This window comes from Pithys albifrons, chromosome 2 (assembly GCF_047495875.1).
Source record: "Pithys albifrons albifrons isolate INPA30051 chromosome 2, PitAlb_v1, whole genome shotgun sequence".
NCBI lineage: Eukaryota > Metazoa > Chordata > Aves > Passeriformes > Thamnophilidae > Pithys > Pithys albifrons.
In genome coordinates, this window is record NC_092459.1 from 117,708,149 (window position 1) to 117,734,025 (window position 25,877).

Sequence of the window (25,877 nt, forward strand, 5' to 3'; positions counted from 1 at the left end):
AGGTTCCTCCTCTCCATGGTCCTTCCCCTCCATTATCCTTCCTCTCCATGCTCCTACCTCTTCTCCATAGTGCTTCTTCCTCTCCATGCTCCTTCTTCTTCTCCATGCTCCTTCCTCACCATGGCTTTTCTTCTCTGTGGTCCTTTCTCTCCACAATCTTCCTCTCCACACCTGTAACAGGTGTGTGTGTGTGCTCAGGGCAGTGTGTGTACCAGGCACATGTACAGACGTGGGGGTGTGTGCAATGTGTGTGCTCAGGGCAGTGTGTGTGCCAGGCACATGTACAGACGTGGGGGTGTGTGCAATGTGTGTGCTCAGGGCAGTGTGTGCCAGGCACATGTACAGATGTGGGGGTGTGTGCAATGTGTGTGCTCAGGGCAGTGTGTGTGCCAGGCACATGTACAGATGTGGGGGTGTGTGCAATGTGTGTGCAGTGTGTGTGTCGGGAGTGCACAGGGTGTGTAAGGTGTGTTCACACACATAGGTGAGCATGGGGTAAGGTGTGTGCACAAACTGGTGTGTAACAAGGTGTGCAGGGGGTGTGCAAGATGTGCATGTCCAGAGCAAGTGTGAACAAAGGGGTGAACCTGTGAGTGTGTAAAAGTGAGTGCACAGTGCCAGGAGTGTGTGTGAGGGTGTGAGCACCCAGTGCAAGGACTGTGTGTGTAAGAGTGTGAGTGCAGGAACGGTGTACAAGAGTATGAGTGTCCAGTGCAATAGTGTGTGTGTGTGTATAAAGGTGTGAGTACACAGTGCAAGAGGGATGTGCAAGGGTGTGAGTGCATGGTGGGAAAAGTAAAGGTGTGTGCACAGTACACATGTGTGTGTAAGGCTGTGAATGGCTGTGTGTGTAAGGCTGTGAGTGCACACGTGTGTGTGAGGCTGTGAATGGATGTGTGTGTGAGGCTGTGAGTGCACACGTGTGTGTGAGGCTGTGAATGGATGTGTGTGTGTGAGGCTGTGAGTGCACAGGTATGTGTATGTAAGGCTGTGAGTGCACACGTGTGTGTGTACAGGTGTGTAAGTGCAAAGGGCAGGGTGTGAGTGTATTTGTGCGTGTCAGGATGTGAGCACTCAAGGAGTGTGTGAGGCTGAGAGCACAGGCAGGGTGTGTGTATGTATTTGTATGGATAAGGATGTGAGCACACAAGGTTGTCCATGCAGGGTGTGTTTCCGAGCGCCGCGCGGGCTGTGACGGCGCCGCGGGGCGGATCCGTAGCCGGGCTGGGGCGGTGCTGGGCCCTGGGCGGTGCCGGAGGAGGCCGGGCCTGTGGCCGGGTCCTGGGCGGTGCCGAGCCCGGGGCGGTGCCGGGCCCGGGGCGGTGCCGTGCTCGAGCCCGGGATGGTTCCCTGGCCGAGCCCGGGGCGGTGCTGGGCCCGGGGCGGTGCCGTAGTCAGGCCGGGGCGGTGCCGAGCCCGGGGCGGTGCTGGGCCCAAGGCGGTGCCGAGTCCGGGGCGGTGCTGTGGCCGGGCTGGGGCGGTACCGTGGCCGGGGCGGTGCTGTGGCCGGGCTGGGGCGGTGCCGTGGCCGGGGCGGTGCCGGGCCCGGGGCGGTGCCGTGGCCGGGCTGGGGCGGTGCTGGGCCCGGGGTGGTGCCGCGGCCGGGCCGGGGGAGGCCGGGGCGGTGCCGGGGCTGTAAACACGGGGCGGAGCGGCAGCGGGGCCGCGGCGGGGCCGTTCCCGCGCACAGGCGAGCGCAGCCGCGGCCGGGGCCGCTCCAGCGGCGGCAGTAGCAGCGTGAGCGGGGCCGGGGGCGCGGGCGGGGGGGCCGGGCCGGGGCAGGACGGGGCCGGGCCGGGCCGGGCAGGGCGCTCGGCAGAACAATGGGGCGGGCGGGGGCCGGGCCGGGCCGGCCCCGCTCACTGCCCGCGCTCCGCTCCCCGCAGGCAGCCCCGATGGCCAAGCAGCCCCCCGAGGTGAAGGCGCGACGCGGCGGCGAGGGCGGGCGGCTGCCGGCGGCCGAGGGGCCGGGCCCGGGCGCGCAGCTGCGCCCCGGCGCTCCCGCCGCCCTGCCCGGGGCCGGCCCCGACAGCGGCCCCGACAGTGCCCCCGGAGCGGCGCGGGGCCCGCCCGCCAGCCCCGGCCCCTTCGCCACCCGCTCGCCGCTCTTCATCTTCGTGCGGAGGTCGCCGCTCCTGCCGCGCTCCTCTAGCGGTTACTTCTCCTTCGACACCGAGCGCAGCCCCGCGCCCCTGAGCTGCGACAAGGCCACGCAGACCCCCAGCCCGCCCTGCCAGGCGCTCAGCCACTGCCTCAGCGCCATGGGTAAGGCTCCGCCGCCGTCCCGCATCCCCCGCGCCTGCCCGGGCTGCCAGTCCCTTCTCCTCCTCACCTGGCCGGGCTCCCCTTCTCCTCCTCACCTGCCTGGGCTGCCTTTCTCCTCCTCACCTGGCCGGGCTTCCCTTCACCTACTCTTACCTGTCTTGGCTTTCCCTGGAGTGAAAGAGGCGGGTTCTCGTAGGGATGCACAAAGGTGCAGCCGTGCAATGTAAGGAGAAATGTGTAGAGATGTGAGTACACTGTGCGAGGGGGGGGGTTTAAGTACATGAAGGCTCCTTCCACTCCTCACCTGGCTTGGCTTTCTTTGCCTTCTGCTCCTTACCTGGCTTGGCTTTTCTTGGAATGCTGGAAAACACAGATTCTTGTAGGGGTGTGCAAAGGTCTGAAGACACAGTGGGAGGGGGTTCTGTCCAGGTTTGAGAGGCAGAGGGTGTGCAAGGTGTGACTGCACAGTGCCAAGGGGGATGTTGTACAGCTGTGAGTGCCAGAGGTGTGTAAGGTGTGAGTACACAGTGCCAAGGGGGTTGTGTCCAGGTGTCAGTGCCAGAGGGTGTGTAAGGTGTGAGTAAACAGTGGGAGGGGGTTGTGTCCAGGTGTGAGAGGCAGAGGTGTGTAAGGTGTGAGTACACAGTGCCAAGGGGGCTGTAGGTGCACGAGGGGTCCTGCTCCTCCCCTGCCGTGGCCTCCCTCGGTTCTCCTGGTTGTGTGACACACCTGCCACAGCAGCTCCCACCTCCCCCCGTGGATTTGGGAGCCTGGGCTGGATGCTGGCCCGGCACTGGGATCGGTGGGAGCTGGCGGGGCTGCCGAGCAAACACTGCCGGGGAACTCCCGCGTGTCCAGCGCCGGCGCTTTTATTACTATGATGTTTATTCTTTTCCGGGCGGGGTCAGTCCCTGCCAGGGGAGGAGGGGACAGAGCCGAGTCCAGCTTCCTACTCTTCCAAGGCTGTTTTGCCAAGCAAGTGGCTCCTGGCTCGTGTGTAGCTCCTGATGCTCTCTCAGCGTTGGAGGTGATGGGGTCATGGAACCCAAAATCCCGCGGGGGGGGTGTGTTTACATGTGGCTTTGCCAGGTAAAGCCTCTGGGGCGGGGAAAACCTGCCCACGTGTCCAGCATTCCCCTCTCCTGATTAATTCCTCTTAGCTGGGAGAAACCTTTTAACTTTCACGGGGTGAAACCAGGGCAGAGTGGAGGGATAACAAACACCAACTCCAAGGTTTCCCGGATCAAAACATCTTTTTTTGTCGGTGGTGTTTTTGCTCCCTCCCGGCTCCGGGCTGTGGTTACGGCTGCCGAGGCCTCGCTGGAACGTGCCCTCAGGAAAGATTTTGGGACATTATTGCAGTAATTACAGCTCAGTGCAAGTTTCACAACCTCGGGTTGGCACAGCCAGGCCAGGGTGCTCCCGGAGTTCCTCACAGGGGGAGCCACGGCTTCAGGTTCTTTTTCCTGGGAAGAAAGTGAGGTTTTCCCTGATTTTTCCAAGTTCCTGCATTCTTGTTGGTTGGTTGAGTGTATCCTTTGCTCTGTTGTTGTTGCCACGGGCATCATCCTAAACAACTATAAGCAAATGGAAAAATTCTTGGTGCTGTTTAACCAGCACCTTTAGATATTCCCAAACACGACTGAGCCGCGAACATGGAGCTGTTTTATCCCTGTCTGGGACCACAATGCTCAGGCTGTGACTTCCCACAGAAGTCTTAAGAAGGATCCCTGGCTTTGCCCTGTGTGCCTCTTCCTCACCCCCTGTGCCTTGGCAGAGTCCCACTGGATGTGTGCTGTGAAGTTTTCCGGATGGAAGTGGGTCAGTCCCTGGGGAAGGAAGCACGGGGTATATTTTTGTTGTGCTTTTATGCACTGATTTTATCTGTGGTGAGGTGGAGAGTTTCTCTCGGAAGCACAAGCAAGTGGCCTTTGATAATAATAATTATAATAATAACAAACAGGCGCTTCCTGTGAGCAGGAGCAACGGATGCTCCCAGGATAAAACAGCTTGGGGGAATTGCTCCAAGGCTGCTCCAGCACAGCCAGCTCGTGCTCTGCCCCAAAACAGCTTCTAAATCTTGTGAAACCTTTCCCAGAGTTTTTGGTGGAGGCAGCCCTTGGGAATGCTGGAATGCCTTGGGTTATGTGAGGAAGAGTCGTTGGTATGGAGGTGGTGGGTCCCTCCAAAGCCTTTTTTGGGGGGGGGAAATGAGACAAAAGCAGTGAGGGGGTGTTCTGGGATGGGGGAGGAGGAAAGGTTGTGTTGTTGGCTTGGCAGGTCCAGGAAGATGCTTTTGGGGATGGGTAGGAGGGGAGCAGGGATGAGTTGGTTTGGTTGTGCCAGGGGAGATATGGAGGAAGAGGATGATCCTGCTTTTTGAGAAGAGGTTGGGAGGGTTGGTGGGTGCCCTGCTGGGAGGATAAATCACCCAAGACAAGAAACTCACCCTTTGCAGGGAGGTTGGGAGACTCTTTTCCTGGTGTTTCACATCTTGGGCTCTTGGTGGGAGGGGATCACATCCTTCCCTTGGGTTTTCCATCCACGTGAGTTTGGGGAATGTGTTTGCAGCAAGTGGTCTGTAAAGGGGTTTTCCCAGTGTGTATACTCCCATGGGCAGAGAAGCATCAAGAATCTCTTGTCCTCTCAGGAGATCTCCACGTGGGAATTAGTGGATTTCAGGGGCAAACCTTGGGCTGGGCAGCAGGTGGTTGTGTCTGCTGGAGTCGCTGCCATTTCCTTCAGGGAGGTTTTCTCCAGGGGGGTTGGATGACCAAGCCCAGGAGTTAAAGGTGCAGTCTGGGGTTGGTTTTTTGCCCTGCTGAGTCGGGACTGCAGCGTGGCCGTGCTGGAGCATCCCCATGCTGGAGCAGGACGTGTCCCCTCCCCGAGGGTGGCGGTGGCCCCGGGCTGTGCCCGTGCCCACGGCGGCCGTGCCACCCTCGGTGGCGGGGCCAGCTCGCGGAATGACTGTGCCCCCCGCCCCCGAGAGCACCTCTGACTGGTTTGGGGACCAGTTATGACTGGACCCTTTTGACTCAGCGCCACAGAAAGTCCTTTCTGAAAACCTCAGCCCGATTTCGCTCTCAGCCACCAACCCCGGGGCGGATGAGCCCGTGGGCGATGCCGAGGCGGGGGCAGGATGGGGAGGGCGGGCAGGATGGGCCAGGGGCACAACCTCTTCCCGGCCGTCCCGTGCCCCGCACATCCCCCCCCCCCGGGGCCGCCCCGTGCCCCGCACATCCCCCCCCCCCCCCCCGGGGCCGCCCCGTGCCCCGCACATCCCCCCCCCCCCCCCCGGGGCCGCCCCGTGCCCCGCACATCCCCCCCCCCCCCCCCGGGGCCGCCCCGTGCCCCGCACATCCCCCCCCCCCCCCCGGGGCCGCCCCGTGCCCCGCACATCCCCCCCCCCCCCGGGGCCGCCCCGTGCCCCGCACATCCCCCCCCCCCCCGGGGCCGCCCCGTGCCCCGCACATCCCCCCCCCCCCCCGGGGCCGCCCCGTGCCCCGCACATCCCCCCCCCCCCCCGGGGCCGCCCCGTGCCCCGCACATCCCCCCCCCCCCGGGGCCGCCCCGTGCCCTGCACATCACCCCCCCCGGGGCCGCCCGTTCCCGCATCCCCGCTGCCTTTCCCGCATCCCCTCGCCCCGGGATCGCGTGGTGTGTGTGTTTGCCCGGCCGTGGTGCCGGCGCTGGGCTTTGGGATGCTCGCTCCGCCCAGCCTGGAATGCTGTTTTGCCTTCCCGGAGCGCCGGGCTGGGAATATCGCGAGGGCTGCGCTTCATTCAGCGCAGGAGAGGAGAGGAGAGGAGAGGAGAGCAGGGAAAGCATCGCTGCTACTACAGCGTGAAAACAAAACACAGCCCCGAGCCAAGCGCGCTGCCTTGGCTCCCAAACACATTTTCCAGTCAGGTCGGAGCCAGGCTTTTATTTAATTTTTTTTTTTTTACTGCCCCGCTAATCCTTTGAATATTTGGAGATTGGAAGCTGTTCCCATTCCCTTGGGATTCCTCCAGAGCTGTCGTGCCAGAACACTGTTTTGTTTTGTGTAGTGGATTGTTGTTTGGTTTGAGTTTGGTTTGGGTTTTTTTCTGGTTATGTGGGGTTGTTTCATTTTTATTTTATTTATTTTTAATTTTTTATTTTATCTTTATTTCTATTTTTTTTCTTAAGACTGTGGTTCCTGCCAGGATCATGCACTTGGGTTTGCAGGAGGTGGAAGAGGCAGTGCCTGTTCCATATGTGGTCCTGCCTCCTTTTTTCCCTATTTGAGGGATTTATGATGTCTTTAATAACCTCTTGAGATTGAGACTGAAATAATTATGTATCATAGAGTATAATTAATACATTAACTCTTTCTTTCCCCCTCTTAGAAGCCAGCACTTGGTTTTTCTGGGAGTGTGGTTTCTGCACACACAAATCCAACTGTGGCTTTCTCCTCCTTTTCCTTTCCTTTTTGGGAACTTTGGGATGATTTGGGGCAGACATATGAGAAGTGGGTTAAACTATCCAGGCAGAGGGTTTTTAAGGTTAGGGAAGGAGTTGCTGCTGTGCCTGCAAGGAAAGAAAATTGCTGAGGAAGAGGAGGTTTGGTGAGGGAATGGAACTGGAGAGTGACATCGTGGATTTTCTCCTTATTTAAGAGGGGACCAGAGCTTGGAGATGCTCCCAAGGGGAAGCCTATAATAATAAAAGGAATAAATAAATAGAAGTAATAAATAAATAAAAGGAATGAATAAATAAATAGAAGTAATAAATAAATAAAAGGAATAAATAAATAGAAGCCTTATAATAACAACAATGATGATAATAATAAAAATAATAAGGAATAGAAGTGTGGCTTGTAATGGCAAGTCCCATTAATGCTGCGGAACATCCGGCACCTGGATTTAGAATGAAAATACAGTCGTACTAACAAGCACTAATGCAATGGCAGGAGTGGCTGGGCTGCTCTGAGGTTCTGCAGAGCATCTCCTCCTGGTGCTGCCCCTCCCTTGCCAACGCTCCCGTTGTCCCCAGCAGCTTCCCGGTGGCACTCGGTGGCCGAGGACGTGCAGCCCGAGGTGTGGATCGCGCAGGAGCTGCGGCGCATCGGCGACGAGTTCAATGCCTCCTATTGTCCACGCAGGGTAACTTTCCCCTCTCTGCTTTCCTTTTCTTTGCACGGTTTCTCTGAAAGGGAAAAGCTTAATCATCTCTGGAAAGTGCTGCGGTGAGCGCTGGGGGTGCACTCAGATGGAGAAAGGGCTGCGCGGGTGGTGCCGGCGCCCGGACGGGGCCACGCGGCGGCTGCGGCTGCCACGGCTCAAATTGGGCCAAAATAACCCCCAGGTTGGGGCTGGGGGCCCTCGGGGGGTGAGTTTGCAGCAGCTTTTGGGGGCCACTGGTGCTGGGTTGGGCCTGGGCCTGATGGTAATGAGGAAGAGACTTCTAAGAGTTAAACAGAAAGAGTTTGGGGGTGTTGGGGATATTTTGGGGGTGGAATTGGGTCTTGACCTGATGGTAATGAGGAAGAGACTTCTGAGAGTTAGACAGAAAGAGTTTGGGGGTGTTGGGGATATTTTGGGGGTGGAATTGGGTCTTGACCTGATGGCAATGAGGAGTAGACTTGTATGAGTTAGACAGGGAAGTTTGGGGGTGTTGAGGTTGTTTTGGGGTATTTTGGGACTACAGTTGGGCTTTGACCTGATGGCAATGAGGAATAGACTTGTAAGAGTTAGACAGGGAAGTTTGGGGGTGTTGGGGTTATTTTGGGGGTGGAGTTGGGCTTTGACCTGATGGTAATGAGGAATAGACTTCTAAGAGTTAGACAGGAGAGTTTGGGGGTGTTGAGGTTGTTTTGGGGTATTTTGAGGGTAGAGTTGGACTTTAACCTGATGGTAATGAGGGAGAGACTTCTAAGAGTTAGACAGGGAGAGTTTGGGGGTGTTGAGGTTGTTTTGGGAGTGGAATTGGGCCTTGAACTGATGGTAACAAGGAAGAGACTTCTAAGAGTTAGATAGAAAGAGTTTGAGGGTGTTGAGGTTGTTTTGGGGTACTTTGGTACTAGAGTTGGGCTTTAACCTGATGGTAATGAGGAAGAGACTTCTGAGGGTTACACAGGGAGTTTGGGGGTGTTGGAGTTATTTTAGGGTTAGAGTTGGGCCTTGACTTGATGTTAATGAGGAATAGACTTGTAAGAGTTAGACAGGGAAAGTGGGAAAGTGTTGGGGTATTTTTTGGATAGTGTTGGGAAGAGCCACCCTGGACACAGTGCCTGGCACTGTTGCTTTTAGGGAAGCCTTCAGGGAGTGAATGCAGTGGGATTCTAATCCCAGCTCCCAAAGCCCTGTTGCTGTGTGTGGAAGCTGCAAAGAGGAAACTTGGTCCAGTGACTTATTTTTCTTGCAAAGACTCTGTTTGGAAACATGAGTATTTATACGATGATAAACTCACTCACCTTGGAGTGTTGCAACAAAAATCGATGCAGCAATGCCAAAAAAAAGCACAAACCCAAGCCCAAAGCAGCCCAGCTTGGGTGAAGCAAGAGGAGTTTGCAGCAGAGCCTGGGCTGCCGAGTGTTCCCAACGGCGGCGTGTCCGTGCTTGTGGTTCCTGGGCCGTGGAGTCGTGGGAAGAGGAGCCAGGGGAATGGCAGCTGCCTGGATCCTTATCCATCCTCCCCATCTCCTGAGTCACTCCTGCAGAGTTTCCTCACCATTCCCAAGGTCCACAGGGTTGGCTTTCCCCCAGAATGGGGCCCAGCTGCCATGATCCAGCTTTCTGCATCGTCTCCATCCGCTCCGTTCTCTTTCCAGGCTTTCCAGACCTGCAACAGAGTGTGACAAGCTGTGTTTTATCCCAAATCCAGAATGTGCATCTTCCAACCTCCCCCATCCAGGCTGATCCCTGGAGAAGCCCCTTTTTGGGTTGAAAGGACCTGTTTCCAAGGAAAGGGAGGAACCAGACTGGTCAGAATGCTCGAGGCACCTTGTGAAACAGTCAGCTGATCCAGAAGAGCTGCTGGAAATGTGGAATGCCATGTCATGGAATATCCTGAGCTGGAAGGGACCCACAAGAACCACAGAGTCCCAGTCCTGGCCCTGCACAGACACCCCAACAATCCCTCTATGTCCCTGAGAGTGTTGTCCAAATGCTTCTGGAGTTTTGGCATCCCTGAGGCTGCAACCACTTCCCTGGGAAGCCTGTTCAGTGCCTGCCCACCCTAATCCCTTTTCCCATCTCCTCCAAGCCTCCCAGAGCAGTGCCTTAAACTTGGCAAACCTTGGAGCACCTTGTGTGAGTGGGTTTGTGAGGAGCAGGAATGTCCTCCATGTGTTATCCCCTGGGGACTGGCTCCCTCACCGCTGGAATTCTGTGCCAGGCACATCCCAAGCTTCCCACCCACTGGCCTGGGGAGAGACTCAGAATGCTGGGGCCACATCCTGCCACTCTGTGCCTGCCTCAGTCAGCACCTGCCTGCTTGTCCCTCAGAACTGGAGTGGTTTCAGAGCCCCTCAGCAGTGGCTGTGGGATTGTCACCCCCGAGGCGCGGGGCTGTTGTGCCATGGGGAGTGTCTTTCCCTTTGGAACCATTCCAGCCGCTCTAGAGCCCCTGGGGCAGGAGGGGAAGGTGGGAACGGCTCGTGCCAGGCCGGCCCCGCCTGGCTGGGCTGTGCCCTTTGAGCCTGAGGTTAGAAATGGGGAACTAAGAGCTGTGCCAGGGCGGCACCGGCCGGGCAGGTCGGGGCTGTCGGACGGGTCGGGCCGCGCGTTCCCGTCACGTTCCCTGTCACGTTCCTGTCCCTGCGTCACCGCTGGCACCGTGGCGGGCAGGACAGCGGGCAAGGGATGGGGCAGCTCCACACCCAGCCCCTCTGTGCCCCACAGAGACTTCAGCCCAGGGGCCACCAGAGCCCCCAGCCATGCAGAGCTGCTCCTCACTGAGGCTTTGGCTGCAGAGGGTGGGGAATGAAGGAATCACAGAACCACTTAGGCTGGAAAAGACCTCTGGGGAATGAAGGAATCACAGAATCATTTAGGCTGGAAAAGACCTCTGGGGAATGAAGGAATCACAGAATCACTTAGGCTGGAAAAGACCTCTGGGGAATGAAGGAATCACAGAATCATTTAGGCTGGAAAAGACCTCTGGGGAATGAAGGAATCATGGAATCATTTAGGTTAGAAAAGACCTCTGGGGAATGAAGGAATCATAGGATCGTTTAGATTGGAAAAGACCTCTGGGGAATGAAGGAATCAGAATCATTTAAGCTGGAAAAGACCTCTGGGGAATGAAGGAATCAGAATCATTTAAGCTGGAAAAGACCTCTGGGGAATGAAGGAATCATGGAATCATTTAGGTTAGAAAAGTCCTCTGGGGAATGAAGGAATCATGGAATCATTTAGGTTAGAAAAGACCACTGAGATCCATCCAACCTGTGGCTGAATCCCACCTTGTCACCCAGCCCAGAGCACTGAGAGCCACAACCAGCCATTCCTTGAGCACCTCCAGGGCTGGGGTCTCCACACCTCCCTGTGCAGCCCCTTCCCATGTTTAACAACCCTTTCCATGAAGAAATTCCTCCTGATTTCCACCCTGAATGTCATTTCAACTCCCTAACTATTTTAACACCTCTTTCTTCAACAAACCCCAATTTTGGCATTTCTCTTCCATCCTTGAAGCCTGATGGGGGTTTTTATTTGCTTCTCCCTTGGTCTCTGCTGTGTTGGAGGTCAGGAAGCATGGTGGGCTTAGCCTTGGGCTGGTGGTGGGTCTGCTCTGCCTGCTGAGGGAGGGTTTATTTTATTTTGGTTTGAATATTTTCCCCCCACCCCGTGGTTTTAAACCCCCTGGGTGTCCTTTGGGATGTTTCAAACCTCCCAGCAGCATTGTGTGACTCCCATGTGCCTGTGCAGGTGCCATCCCCATTGAGTGGCATTGTGGTGGTGCCACTCAGTCCCAAAATCCACATTTGTGCCCAGTGTGGTTGGGAGAGGACAACTTTCACCCTTTGGGTTGAAACCTGAAAGGTCACTGGGTTTATCCTCCTTCTTCGTTCCACACTTGATTTTGTGCCTCTGGAATACCTTCCATGTGTTTATAACACAGAACCTTCGTGCTGAGAATGAAACTCACGGGTTTGTTTGGGTTTTCTTTTCCTTTCCTTTTTTTGTTTTTGCTCCCCCTCTCTGTTTCAGGGTTTCTTGGATCCCCAGGTGGGAAACCCCCAGGTCGTCATCCTGCGCCTGCTGCGTTACATCGTCCGCCTCATCTGGAGGCTGCAGTGAGTGCCCGGCCCATCCCGAGGCTCCAGGACTTCTCTCCTCGCTGGGAAAGCCGGGGCAGGACGGAGGGACAGACAGACAGACAGACATGGGGCTCTCCCGGAGGATGAGGGTGTCCATCCCACGCCGACCCGCCGGTTTCCGGGGCAGCGTTTTATCCCAGAGTGCTCTTCACTTGGGCTTTCAACTTTGATCAATTTTTATCATTTTTTCCAAAAGAGTCTTTGGAAAATATGGAGTAACTTGTTGTCGTCGTTCCTGGAATCCCGTGGGCTCATCTGGGAAACCTGAGCCAGCTGATTGATGGGTGTGACTCAGATTCCTCCCCTCTGCCTTTGCCTCTGGGGCATTTGCCCACCACAAGGGCTGGAAGAAGGGCAGAGGGCTTTAAATCAGCACTTCTTTTACCTGTAAATACCTAATGCTACCCCAAATCCAACTTCATTTGCATCATGCAAATCACCTATTTCCTGCTGACTGATTTTTTTTGTCGTTTTTATATCTCTATTTTTTATACACTCTGAATTTCAAGACTTGGCTGTCGAACTCCAGGGTCCAAACCATCACAACCAACCAACCGAACACAACCCCCCAGCCACCAGGTTGCCTTTTTTTAAAGAAAAGTCTTTCTATAAAACGTGTGAAAATGCTTCTGTAGTGTGGAATAGAATATCTGGGAAGGGGGAGACTGAGGAATTCAGCAATAAATCAGCCGGAGGCGGATGGAGCAGCTCCCGGGACACCCCGACAGCGGCAGGACCTGGTGGGAGTTGGCAAACCAGGAGGTTTCCAAGGTGCTGGATTGTGTTTTCCTGGGATCTCCTCTGTGTTGGGACAGAGGGATGAGCAGGCACCATGAAGCCCCTGGATGCAGCTGGAAGGAGCCAGCCTGGCATGGATTCATTCAAGGAACTGCCATGGGATCCATCCCCACTGGCTCCCCCTGGGAATGTGCCCTCCCACCTGGAGACCCCATGGCATGGAGGAGCCCAAGGGGCTGGTGGCAGACACAGGTGTGTCCCTTGTCACCAGTGCCCACGGGGTGTTTGGGGCAGTGGCTGCTCCTGCAATCCCAAGTCTATGCACACCCCTTGTGCCCCTTCCCTGGGCTGGAGCAGGTGGTGCCCACCCCACACCTGGTTGGTTCTGCCCTCACCCCTTCCACCAGTGCCATAGGAAAAAAACAAGGAAACCCCAATCCCAACCCCCCCAAGTGGTTCTTCCCCCAGGGAGAAGCTGCTGAGTGCCATGGGAGATGGTTTGTGTCCAGGATGGACACAGTGAGGGGGACCTCTCTGCCCTGGCTGTGCCTCCTCCTGTGCTCCTGGGGGTCCTGGAGCCAGTTTGAACCTTGATTGCCAATTTTATTCCCATTTTTTTCTCGGCTGTGCAAGGTGTGCATCAGTTGCAGGAGCAGGGAATGTTTTGGGAATGGTTTTTTGGAGGGGGTGTGGGGAAAACCTTCACACTGGTGGAGAGCAAGGGGTTCAATAACTGGGGAGCTCCCAGGGCAGGTCCTGCTCCTCATCCCCTGGGATTTGGCTCTGGCTTTGCCTCAGGATTCCCATGGGAACCTCCATGGGATTCCGTGGCTGTTGAAAACATCAAATAGGTGAAATTTGGAAGCGGGGGGGGGGAACCAAGTGAGATTTTTCTCCCAGTTGAGCTCCATCATTGCTGGTGGATCAAATGGTGCTTGGGGGTCTCCCAGCCTTAGGGAATTCCCAGCCCTGCCCCGCCTGGAATGTGTCCCTTGGAATACACCAAAGAATCACCCAGCACTTTACCCCCTCCTCCCATGGAGACAAAATCTAGGTTTGTTTTAAGGAAAAGAATTCAGAGTATTGGCCAAGTCTCCCAGGGGCTTCTCCCCAGGAGGGATTCCCGGCCAAAAGGCAGAGGAAAATTACCCCCCAAAGAGCAGGTTTAGGGGGAAAACCCCCCACCAAAGCCTCAAACCAGAGGATTATGTTCTAAAATAGGAGTTGTGCCCATTCAGCTGTGTTGGCTCTGGGCTGTCTGAAGCATCTCCTGTGCTCTGTGTTGCACCAAAAGGATGTGATGAAGAGTTTTCCTTGGATGTGGGGAAACCAGATTTATTCCTGCTTCTCCTCTTTCCCCCAACTGTAAATACCCAAATATTTATTAGATTAGGGCACCATATTTTCATCATCTGAGCCAAATATCTGTGTGCAATGTACTCCCTCTCCTTTCTCTCCTGTAAGTTTTGTACAGCTTATAAATACATTAAAAAAATTATTAAAAAAACCAACTGTTTTTTCCTAAACTTTTTTAGAGTTGAACTTGGTAAATACTGTAGGGCCTTTTTTTTTTTAATTTCCTGTGTAATTAATGCACTCTACTGTTTAATGCTGTAACTTGTAGAAATGTTGTATATTTATTTTCTGCTTATTTAAGTTCCTGTGAAGATTTGGTTTCCCCCCCTGCCATAAGTGTTGGATCCCCTTCCAAAGCCATCGTGGGGTGGAGAAAGGATGGAATCATCAAGTGCCTGAGTCCCCCAACTTCCCAGGAGTGATTGAGGCACCTCAAAGACTTCAGCATTAGTGAACTCCAGTGGGAATGTGGCTTCTCCTCGCCCTGGGCTTGTCCCTTCCAGGGTTGGCTCCACCTGGAGCTGCCGCAGCCCGAGGTCACCGCAGGACCCAGCGGATGTAGCATTTTTTTGACTGCAATTTCCCTGCCTTCCTTGTGTTTTGCACTGATGAATTTTGGACAGGGTAATTGCCACTTGACTTGTGCAATACTGCTGTAAATAATCGCAGATCCTCGGGGGGTTGGGGTTGTTTTTGTCGGGTTTCAGATGCAATCTTTTATGGTCTTAATATGAGTTTTATATGAATAAAAACTTTCAACTATTGGTTGTGAGTGCTGGTGGTTTTTTGGGGGGGTTGAGGAGCACCTTGGGTGGGCTGGGAAGGGTTATTTGTTCTTTATCTCCCTGTTTATCACCAAGTTCTCCCTGTTTTTCACCCATTCTCCCCAAGATCTCCCCCAGACCTGAAATTTCCCTCTCCAGGACACCAAAATGCAGCTGTTGAATGAAGCAACTTTATAAAATATTCCCTTGAGTGTCCCCAAACCCCAAAGCTGCCCCATCTTGGAATACTTTGGGGTTTCCTTGGAATTTTCTCTGCTTTTCCCAAATTCTGGGTCTCAGCAGTTCTGGGCTCACACCCAGCTGAGGGGCACCTTCCCTGCACTCCTTGTCCCCAGTTGGTTTTCATCAGTACTGACAAAGCTTGGGGGGTTATTTTATTATTTTTGTCTTGTTTTGTTATGTTTTTTACTTAATTTTATTATTTAATTCTTTTATTATTTAATGTTTTGATTAGCAGTGGTTTGATTTTATAATGTCACTTTTCCTTTATTATTTCACGTGGTTATTCTTTATTTTATCATTTTAAAGCTGAAGCCAAACCTCCCTGCAAATTCCCACCTCACTTTCCTTCTGCTCTGCCCTTCCATCCTATTTTTCCCTCCAACTCTTCCTACCCCCCTCCTCCATGCCCTGGCACCCACCACCCAAAAGGGATTTAAAACCAACCCTCCCCTCCAAGTCCTACTTGATAAACAACCTAAAAAGATTCTGGATTTTTTTTTTTTTGTTCTTGAGTGTGTTTCAAATTACAGAAGTTCCTGAAAGGGAAGTTTATTGGTTTCAGGTGCTATTTTAGGGGCTTCTTGAACTCAAAAAAAAAAGGTTTTATTGCCCAGCAGAGGCTGTGGCAGCTGCTGGGCCTGTGGCTCTTTGGTCCTGATGGAATTTGGGAGCCCATGGGTGGGTTGTCACACCTGGGACATGACATGACCTTGCTGGGACTCAATGTTGGAAGGAGCTTGTGACCTGCCCGGACTCAGTGATGCCTCTGGGACAACAGGGAAGAGGAACCAAGGAGAGATCCCCAGCAGGGGATTCTCCCCTGTCGGCTTGTGCTTGGCCATGGCCAGGTCTGGGCTGTCTGTGGTCATGTCGAAGGTGGGCTTGGCCCAGGCTGGCCATGGCCATGGTTCATGTTGGCCACGGCCCAGGGTGGTTGTGGCACAGGTTGGCCATCGCCAAGTCCAAGTCAAAGCTGGTCATGGCCTAGGTTGGTCAAGACCAAGTCAAAGGTTGTCATGGCCCAGGGTGGTCATGGACATGGTTCAGGTTGGCCATGGCCCAGTCCAAGGTTGTTATGGCCCAGGGTGGCCATGGCCAAGTCAAAGGGTGTCATGGCCCAGACCAAGATGGTCAGGACCCAGGTTGGCCATGGCCCAGTCAAAGGGTGCCATGGCCCAGGGTGGTCACAGACATGGTTCAGGTTGGCCATGGCCCAGTCCAAGGTTGTTATGGCCCAGGTTGGCCATGGCCATGGCCATGTCAAAGAGTGTCATGGCCCAGGGTGGTCATTGCCAAGTCAAAGGTTGTCATGGCCCAGTCCAAGGTTGTTATGGCCCAGGTTGGCCATGGCCCAGTCAAAGGGTGCCATGGCCCAGGGTGGTCACAGACATGGTTCAGGTTGGCCATGGCCCAGTCCAAGGTTGTTATGGCCCAGGTTGGCCATGGCCATGGCCATGTCAAAGAGTGTCATGGCCCAGGGTGGTCATTGCCAAGTCAAAGGTTGTCATGGCCCAGTCCAAGGTTGTTATGGCCCAGGTTGGCCATGGCCAAGTCAAAGGGCGTCATGGTCCAGGTTGGCCATGGCCATGGCCCAGTCCAAGGCTGTTATGGCCCAGGTTGGCCATGGCCAAGTCAAAGGGCGTCATGGCCCAGGTTGGCCATGGCCAAGTCAAAGGGTGTCATGGCCCAGGGTGGTCACAGACATGGTTCAGGCTGGCCATGGCCCAGTCCAAGGGTGTCATGGCCCAGGGTGGTCATGGCCAAGCTGAAGGTGGTCACGGCCCAGGCTGTCCATGGCCTGCATTGGCCATGGCCAAGTCCAAGGTGATCCTGGCCCAGGTCCACCAGGGACACACCTTCAGGCTCCTCCCCAAGAGCCCTTCCTGTGCTCTCACCTTTGCCTTAGGAACTAATAAATCCCATTTTGTTCGAAGGATGCCAGACTTCCTTTATTCCTTGAAACGGAGCCAGCCCCTGGATGCCATTCATGCAAAAAGCCACAGCACCGTGTGCCCGTGGGGAGACGGGCACCCTCATGGCCTCTTTGTGCCCGCGCTGCTGAGGGCACACAAGGTGCCAGAGTGGGATGTTCCCACATCCCTTATCCCCTGCTGGCCTCAGGAATGCCCAGCAACCACAGCCCAGAGTGAGGTGGTGACCGGCTGGTGCCAGGGGAGTGACCCCTTGGCACTGCCAGGCCTTGGCATACACTCATATAAATATATATTTATTTTTTCCAATGACTCGCCGCTGACCTTTCAAACACCTGTTCTGCCTTAAACAGCTAAAAATACCCCCCGAGCTTTGCATTTGATTTTCATATTGCAACAAAGCTCACTGTTTCCAGAGGGTTCTCTCGTGGTTCTGGCAGGGGCTTGGAGGGGTGGCCTCTCCTGGGGTCAGCCCCACGTGGAGACGGGGATGGGACACAGTTGGATGCCAGGAGGTCCCTAAAGGCAGCAAAGGAAGGTTGTAGATGCTCCAACGTGGCTTTTATGTGGTGCAACACAAGCCCAAGGATGGCTGGACCAAGACAATGTTCCTGCTGCTCTTCCTGAGCATCCCAAACCTGCTGGGGCTCTTCTCAGTGGAATTCTAAGACATGAAGATCTGCATCCTCAGGAAAGGAGGAGAAGGGGTTACCCCTGATGGTGACACTGCTGTGGCAGCTCAGGCTGGTGCTGTGGAGCCCAGGGAACCTCCCCAGCCTCGGGGGGATGTTGGGCCTTTCCTGGCCTGCTTTGATGGATTTCTCCTTGCCAGGTTTCTGACAGGCTCGTCCGTCCCTGTTGCTGGAGGACATGCCGGGAGCCGGCGCTTCCCGGCCACAGGGCCGGTAATTAAACCATCTCAGTGCCACTGTGGGCCGAGCCGACAACTGTGTGACAATCCCACAGCTCTCCTGGCTGTTAATTAGTGGGAATAACTCTGGCAGGTGGCAGGATGGCCATTCCTGAGGGAGGGAAAGGGCGAGGAACTGCCTCTGCCTCACTGAGCACGGCACAAAATCCCGGCTTAAAAAAGGCAGGATTTGCAGGAATCCTGTTCCTTTTGGGTGTGAAGCACAGAAATAACCCCACTGAGGATGGAGGGGGGAGCCACAGGAGCACAGAACCCCCCAGGCCTCCCTGGGGTGGGATCCCAGCACCCATCCCTGCCAGAGCCCCCTCGGGAGTGGGGACAGGCACGAGTGCTGCCATCGCCATTCAAAGGGCTTATTGGCAGAAATGGGTTTAAAAATAGGGGTTTTATGATAAACAAACTAACCTCATACAGGAAGTGAGCTGCAAATACTAAAACATGTTGTACAAAGCTGGTGGAGAACAGAGCTGCCCCACAGAACCGAAAAAACAACAACAAGAGTGAAGCCCTGGGGGGTGGGGGGGTGGGTTTTAATATTTTCTTGGAGGTTTTGGGTTATTTTGAAAGGGTGAATTGAGGGGAGAGAGGGCTGAGGGATGAGAGAATTTCTTCAGTGCTCGTGGCCCCTAAAATAAAGGTGATGCCAAGCAGCTCCTCGATGTGAACCCCAAGGCTGAGCGTGACAGGACTTCAAAAAGCATCGGGTTGTGCTGCTGCAAAGGTTAAACAATTTTCCTCCCGAAACCCCGAGTGTGGGCTGTGAAAGAACATGGTAATGAAGAAAAATTTCCCCAGGGCTGCTCTTTGATTATCACCAAAGCCATCGAGTTTCAGTTTGAGTGATTTGTATTTATTTATAAAAACAAAGATGAAATAAGTAGAACGAAAACAAAAACCTCATCCTAATTTCTGAGCTCGAGCCTGATTTATTCAAGCAGAGATGCTCAGGTAGAACAGGCTGGGGTGAGAAAATAAGCTGAGGTGCTGTTGTACTGCCTGGTGAGGGTATCTGAGGTTCAAAAAGTTTAAGAAACCCACCAAAAAAACAGCCAACCTCCTTGGTGGGTGCAAAAATGCTGATTGAAGAGTGACCGGGCTGGGCAACAGCTCCAGCCCTGGGGTCGAGCCTGGGTTGGTTCTGGGGCATCTTAATTTGAGTGGGAGAACAAAAGACATTTCTCTTTTCATGTGTTTTCACTTCCATCGTGAGAGAACTGGTTAAGAAAACACACAAAAAAGCCCTTCAGTGGTCTCGCAGCCTTTACCGTGTTGTTTTTCTACCTATTTTCTGTTGTTGGCTTTTGTTATCAGTCTCATCTGCAATTTGTGGCCGATTCTGGCAGGTTTCAGGCAGACAGCGTGTTCCCAAAACTGTTTGCAACCTTTCAGCGAGGGTACAGCCCCGAGGACGGGCACAGCACAACGAGAAAAAGGGCACGGTTAACCCCCCAAAGCCTCTTTGGGCAGATTTGGGTGCCCGAGGTAGGGGCGAGTGCCAGGGCAGTGCTGGGCACCCCCGAGCCAGCCGTGCCCAGCCCACGGGGCATCCTCACTGCACCTGGAATTCTCTCCATTTCCCCATCGCAGGAGGAGCCAAACCCATCCCTACGTGCCCCGGTGGGTTTTCCTCGATGCCAAACAATTTCCCAGATAATTCCCCCCCCGTTTTGCCCCCCCAGCTGCCCAGCCCCGTCGCTGCCCCTCCGGCCGAGCCCTCCTGTCGTGAGCGCGACGCGGCTTAAATCACTTGAGCTGTGAATTACCACCGAAAGCCAATGCCGCCGACCTCGCAGAGATCCGATATTAATAACGAAACCAAAAAGCAAATTAATACCGCAGGATGGGAAGGAATTTGGCGATTTAGGTGTGGAAGCTCAGCGGGGGTGATGGAGCGCCCGGCGGGCTGGGCGCGGGGGTGGCTCTGGCCGTGGGCAGTCCCGGTGGAACAGGGGGATGGAGGGGGGTGTTGGGGGCTGGAAGGGCTGCGGGAAGGGCTGCGGGAAGGGCTCGGGGAGCCGCGGCCCCTCCGCAAGCCCGCGATGCTGCCGGGGGCGGCCGCCGAGGGAAGCGCCGCGTCCCGGCCCGCAGAGCCCCCGGGGCTCCGCCATCCCCCGGCTCGGGGGGTTTCCCGAGGCTGGGGCGGGTCGGCGGGGCCAGCCCGGCCGGGGGAGGACTGAGCCATTGTGAAACCCGGCTCCTTTTCCTGAGGCTGCCGCTGCCGGAGACGCCGGAGCCCGGAGCGTGCCCGAGAAAAAGCTCAAACGGTTTCCCGAAGCGCGGCCGCCCCAGCACCCCCCGCCCCTCGGGCATCGCCCCCCACAATTTCGAGCTCCCTGGCACGGGGCAGCACGGCTGGCTGCCCCCCCGGGAAGGGCTGCCCCCCTGCCCCGGAGCCCCCCGGCCCCGCAGCTCTTCCCCTGCGCTTCCCTGCGAACGGGGCTCCCCCGGGCCCGCTCCCCACATCCCCCCGAGCCCCCCGTTCCCACCAGGCGCAAATCCATCCTATTGTTTGGGCCAGGAAAGCGCTCAAATCTACACTTTAAAAGCAATGGCTCAGGGCTCTCCCAAAGCTCTCTCCACTTCCTGTGACAAAACAAAACACGCTTCGCTTGAAACTTATTCTTCCTCTATTTAGCGCCGAGAAATAATGACCAAAAGCACCACAAAAATAAAAAAAAAAAAACAAACCAGGGCGCTGCTCCCTCTCCCACCCCGTCCCCTCCCCGGCCAGAGGATGGAGCCAGGCTGGAATTCCCTCAGCCGGCCACGACCTCTTTGCTTTCAAGCCTTTATTTCAACTCAAATCTCGAGCCGAGGTGAATTTCCACTTCGCTATTTTCGTCTCGCTGCTGTTCGAGTCAAACATCCCCCCCCTCCCTTCTCCTCCTCCACGTCATCGATTTAAACCAGAGTCAGAAGTGCCAAAAATAGCCGGGGGTGGATAAATTTGGGGCTTGGGGGAACGAACACAGCGGGAATATTGGGCAATTTCAGGACCAGCAGCTGAATTTTGAAGATCCCTGTGGGTCCATTTCAACTCAAGACATTCAGTGATTCCCATCCCCAGCAGTTTTGGGCATCCAAGAGCTGCAGCTGCCCCGTGGCTCTTGGAGCATCCCGTGGGCAGCTGGATGGAAAACCACAGGGAAAAGGGAATTTGGGGCTGATCTGATTGTGCTCCATCATTAATTTCCAGCTGCTGATTGAGGGGATCCCTCTGGCCTGAGGAGGGATGGGTTTTATCCCAAAAAACCAGGAACAATTGGCTTGGAAATAAAACCCACCTGGAAAACTAGACAGGATTTTTCCAGGGGTCAGGATTTGCCTCGAAGAATTAAATGGAAAATTAAATCCCAGGAAAGCCACCAGGAAAATCAGACAGGCCTTTCCTAGAGGTTGGGAATTTGCATCTAAGAATTTTAATCTGGAAAATTCAGTATCAAGGAATCCACCTGAAAAATCAGGCAGGACTTGCCCAGGGATTGGGAATTTGCCTCTAAGAAATAATCTGGTAAATGAAGAATCAAAAAAATCAGATGGGGTTGGGAATTTGCCTCTAAGAATTAACCTGGACAATTAAATATCCATGCCTGAGCTCCAGGAGGAATTTTTTGGCTGGTCAGTGCCATGTGCTGGGTGAAACCTCCACCTGGAGAGCAAAAAATGGGAGTTTTTGGTGCCCTGAGCCCAGCAAGGAGAGGTCCCCCAGGGAATCCCAGCCCTGCTCCAACAGGATGACTGGGAGCACCCATCCCTCTGGGGGCTGCATCCCAAGGGATGCCAACCTGCTCTTGAAACTCAAGGAAAACATTCCCAGCAAAGCTCCCCCTCAGGCCTGGCTTAAACTGAGCAAATCCTCACAATTCAGTTGTTGGTTCTCTCCAATCTCACCGGAGCCATCACACCCCAGGAATGAACTCCCAGGCTTCCATAAATCAGGGAGACACATCCAATTCCAAAAATTCCAGCCCCAAAAGATGGGCAGAGCTTAATGAAAAGCCCAACACAACCCTAAAACCAAACCCCACAACCCCCAAAACCCACCCAAGGCTGCACTTTGGGCTTTTCCTGCCATAATTCGCTCCACACTGCAATGACACCTGTTCAATCCATCTGGGCTTCCATTTGTTCCCAATCCTTGCATTTATTCCCAGTCCTTCCATTTGTTCCCAATCCTTGCATTTATCCCAAATGCTTCCATTTATTCCCAATGTTTCAATTTATCCCAAATGCTTCCATTTATTCCCAATGTTTCAATTTATCCCAAATGCTTCCATTTATTCCCAGTGCTTCCATTTATTCCCAATCCTTCCATTTATTCCCAATCCTTGCATTTATTCCCAGTCCTTCCATTTATTCCCAATCCTTCCATTTATTCCCAGTCCTTCCATTTATTCCCAATCCTTGCATTTATTCCCAATCCTTCCATTTATTCCCAGTCCTTCAATTTATTCCCAATCCTTGCATTTATTCCCAGTATTTCAATTTATTACAAACCCTTCCATTTATTCCCAATCCTTGCATTTATCCCAAATGCTTCCATTTATTCCCAATGTTTCAATTTATCCCAAATGCTTCCATTTATTCCCAGTGCTTCCATTTATTCCCAATCCTTCCATTTATCCCCAATGCTTCAGTTTATTCCCAATCCTTCCATTTGTTCCCAATCCTTGCATTTATCCCAAATGCTTCCATTAATTCCCAATGCTTCAATTTATTCCCAATCCTTGCATTTATCCCCAATCCTTCAATTTATTCCCAATCCTTCCATTTGTTCCCAATGCTTCAGTTTATTCCCAATCCTTCCATTTGTTCCCAATCCTTGCATTTATTCCCAGTCCTTCCATTTATTCCCAATCCTTCCATTTGTTCCCAATCCTTGCATTTATTCCCAGTCCTTCAATTTATTCCCAATGTTTCAATTTATTACAAACCCTTCCATTTATTCCCAATCCTTGCATTTATCCCAAATGCTTCCATTAATTCCCAGTGCTTCAATTTATTCCCAATCCTTGCATTTATCCCCAATCCTTCCATTTATTCCCAATCCTTCAATTTATCCCCAATCCTTCCATTTATTCCCAACCCTTCCATTTATTCCCAGTCCTTTCATTTATCCCCAGTCCTTGTATTTTATTTCCAAAGCCTGGGATCGTTTGCAGTCCTATCCCCCATATCCTCTTCTCTTATTCTACCAAATTCTGTTGTTCTGTTCTACTCAATAAATATAAATTATATTTCCATATATTTATTTATGACCACTTTAGTAAGAGTAAGAACTCAATAGAAACTCTACACATGTAAATCTATATCCAATAATTTTATTTAACTGGAAATAAAAGTATCTGCATGTAATATATTAATATTCATAGAATAACAGACAATATATTTTATATAAAATATATTTATAGACATAAATACATGTAAATAGACAGATATAATATTTATTTAAATATAAAAAGCAGCACAGTGGTTGGAGCTGCCAGATTTAATTAATTAATTAATTAATTAATTAATTACCCTTCCTGATTTCATTTCTCCTGATGGATTTTAATTAATTTTCCTCCCTGACTTTAATGCCATGGAAAAGGGGGGAAGGAGCTCAGTGAGGACCTTCGTGCCAGGATTGGGTCCCAGCTGGCAAAGATTTCCAAAGGAAAATAAACGCCCAACACCTGGAAGGTCCCAGATCCATAAAACTTGGACTGGGTGTGCCTGGAGATGGAATTCCCTGGGGTTGGATGGTGGGATGAATGGGCTGCCATTCCCAGATCTGTGTCTGCCCCGGCACAGAATGGGAATTCCCAGCGGGAGAAGCGGTGGCTGCGGCCGAGCTGGGCATGGGGGGAGAGGGGGCAGCTGCTCCGGGGGCACTGGGAGCCTGCCCGGCCCTGAGGGGGCACCAGGAACACCAGTAACACCAGTACCAGTAACACCAGTAACACCAGTGCCAATACCACCAGTACCACCAGTACCTCCACTACCACCAGTACCACCAGCACCAGTACCACCACCAACACTGCTACCATCAGTACCACCAGCACCAGTGCCACCGGTACCACCAGTACCACCAGTAACACCACCACCAGTACCACCAGTAACAGCAGCACCACCAGTACCACCAGTCACCAGCAGCAGTACCACCAGTAACACTGGTACCACCAGTACCACCAGCACCAGTGCCACCAGTACCATTACCACCAGTATCACCTGTACCACCAGCACCAGCAGCACCAACACCACCAGCAGCACCAGCATAACCAGTACCAGCAACACCAGGATCACCATCAGCATCCCCAGTAGCACCCACACAACAATCACCAGTAACACCAGCACCACCAGCAGTCCCAGCACCATCATCACCACTATGACCAGCCCCAGTAAGAGCAGCCCCAGTGAGCCCAGACCAGCCCAGCCCAGCAGCCCCAGTGAGCCGAGCCCAGCCCAGCTCAGCCCAGCCCAGCAGCCCCAGTGAGTCGACCCCAGCCCAGCCCAGCCCAGCCCAGCAGTCCCAGTGAGCCCAGCTCAGCCCAGCCCAGCCCAGCAGCCCCAGTGAGCCCAGCTCAGCCCAGCCCAGCCCAGCCCAGCCCAGCCCAGCCCAGCCCAGCCCAGCCCAGCAGTCCCAGTGAGTCCAGCTCAGCCCAGCCCAGCCCAGCCCAGCAGCCCCAGTGAGCCCAGCTCAGCCCAGCCCAGCCCAGCCCAGCAGCCCCAGTGAGCCCAGCTCAGCCCAGCCCAGCCCAGTCCAGCAGCCCCAGCAGCCCCAGAGAGCCCAGCCCAGTCCAGCAGCCCCAGTGAGCCCAGCCCAGTCCAGCAGCCCCAGTGAGCCCAGCCTAGCCCAGCCCAGCCCAGCCCAGCCCAGCCCAGCCCAGCAGCCCCAGTGAGCCCAGCTTAGCCCAGCCCAGCCCAGCCCAGCCCAGCCCAGCAGCCCCAGTGAGCCCAGCCCAGCCCAGCCCAGCAGCCCCAGTGAGTCCAGCCCAGCCCAGCCCAGCCCAGCAGCCCCAGTGAGCCCAGCCCAGCAGCCCCAGTGAGCCCAGCCCAGCCCAGCCCCAGCAGCCCCAGCAGCCGCAGCACTCTCGGCTGACTCATTCTGGGGGAGCCCCAGCTCTCCATCCCCTCCTGCGGTGGCTCCGTGGGGTTTTCCCTTTCCTTCCTCATCAAACAGGCCCCAAATTACCAACACCCCCCGTGACGTGGCCCCTCCACTTACTGGAACTGCTGGGCCTCCCAAACCCCCAGTTTCCAGCTGAGGAGCCGACTGGTGGCACTTGGGGTGCCGGTGGCACCACAGCCTCCCCTGGCACAGGGACAGAGACCAGCACCCAGGGATGGGGACCCTCATCCCGGTGCTTTGCACCCCAAGCAACTCATCCCGAAGCCATTCCATGGAGACGTGCCCATTCCATGGAGAGCTGCCCATCCTGAAGCCATTCCACACATCCCACAGAGACCTGCCCATCCTGAAGCCATTCCATCCATTCCACGGAGACCTGCCCATCCTGAAGCCATTCCATGGAGACCTGCCCATTCCACAGAGACCTGCCCATTCCAAAGCCATTCCACTCATCCCACGGAGACCTGCCCATCCTGAAGCCGTTCCATTCCACCATTCTATGGAGACCTGCCCATCCCAAAGCCATTCCATGGAGACCTGCCCATTCCATGGAGAGCTGCCCATCCTGAAGGCATTCCATTCCACCATTCCATGGAGAGCTGCCCATCCCGAAGCCATTCCATTCCACCCATCCCACAGAGACACTCACCCGACCCGTGGCTCCTTCCCCGAAGCGGCGCCTGCAATGGGAGAGCGACCGTCAGGCCTGGGTATGTTTCCATGGGAAAACTGATTGCACAAATGTCACTCTTTTCCCACCATTAAGTGGTGTTGGAAATCAGTAGGAGGGGGAAAAAATCCCCTCTTTCCAGTTATAATCCCAGTGGGACAGCCATGCTCCTGCTGACTCACTCTGTTGGCTTCCCTGGGGAAAAATAGGAAAAATAGGAATTTTTTAGTTTAAGCTGCTTAAAAAACCCTCTTTTCGTTCTTGTGTGCCAGTGCTGGGCCAGGGAATCACCTGTGGAAGAACCAGGGAATCACCTTAGGAGGAAGCAGCACTGGGAATTCCAGAGACAGGAGAAGAGCAGGATGTTCTGCCCCTTCACCCCCAGGTTTGTCCAGGTGGGTTTTGTGCCACCAGATGGGAATCACCTGGGGCTTTGTGAAACCTCCTGTCCCCGTGGGATGTTCCACCACAGGGATTCATCCCTTTGCTTCCCACATTTCCCATTCTACAGGCATTCAATAGCAAGGGGGTAGGATCAGCTTCCCTGGGAAAATCCCTGTCCCAACCTGCACAGTTGCTGAT

At 54.3% G+C, this 25,877-nt stretch overlaps 1 protein-coding gene and 1 long non-coding RNA gene across 3 annotated transcripts; one reads left to right on the plus strand and one right to left on the minus strand.

Moving 5' to 3' along the window:
* Positions 1-1,592: 1,592 nt before the first annotated feature.
* On the plus strand, positions 1,593-14,409 carry BCL2L11 (BCL2 like 11). Of its 2 annotated transcripts, none has more exons than XM_071547559.1 (4): positions 1,593-1,737; positions 1,887-2,265; positions 7,285-7,394; positions 11,442-14,409. In XM_071547559.1, the coding sequence occupies exons 2-4, from the start codon at positions 1,896-1,898 to the stop codon at positions 11,529-11,531; spliced, it is 570 nt and encodes a 189-aa protein (XP_071403660.1). In that variant the 5' UTR covers positions 1,593-1,737; positions 1,887-1,895; the 3' UTR covers positions 11,532-14,409. The 2 variants fall into 2 exon arrangements, with proteins under 2 accessions (XP_071403660.1, XP_071403661.1); XM_071547560.1 differs by having other exon boundaries at positions 7,288-7,394.
* Positions 6,146-25,487, minus strand: LOC139668132 (uncharacterized). The gene is made up of 3 exons (XR_011696980.1): positions 25,275-25,487; positions 8,705-9,072; positions 6,146-7,437 (listed from the first exon to the last, which is right to left on the minus strand). It is a non-coding gene; the product is annotated as an uncharacterized lncRNA (long non-coding RNA).
* Positions 25,488-25,877: the final 390 nt, after the last annotated feature.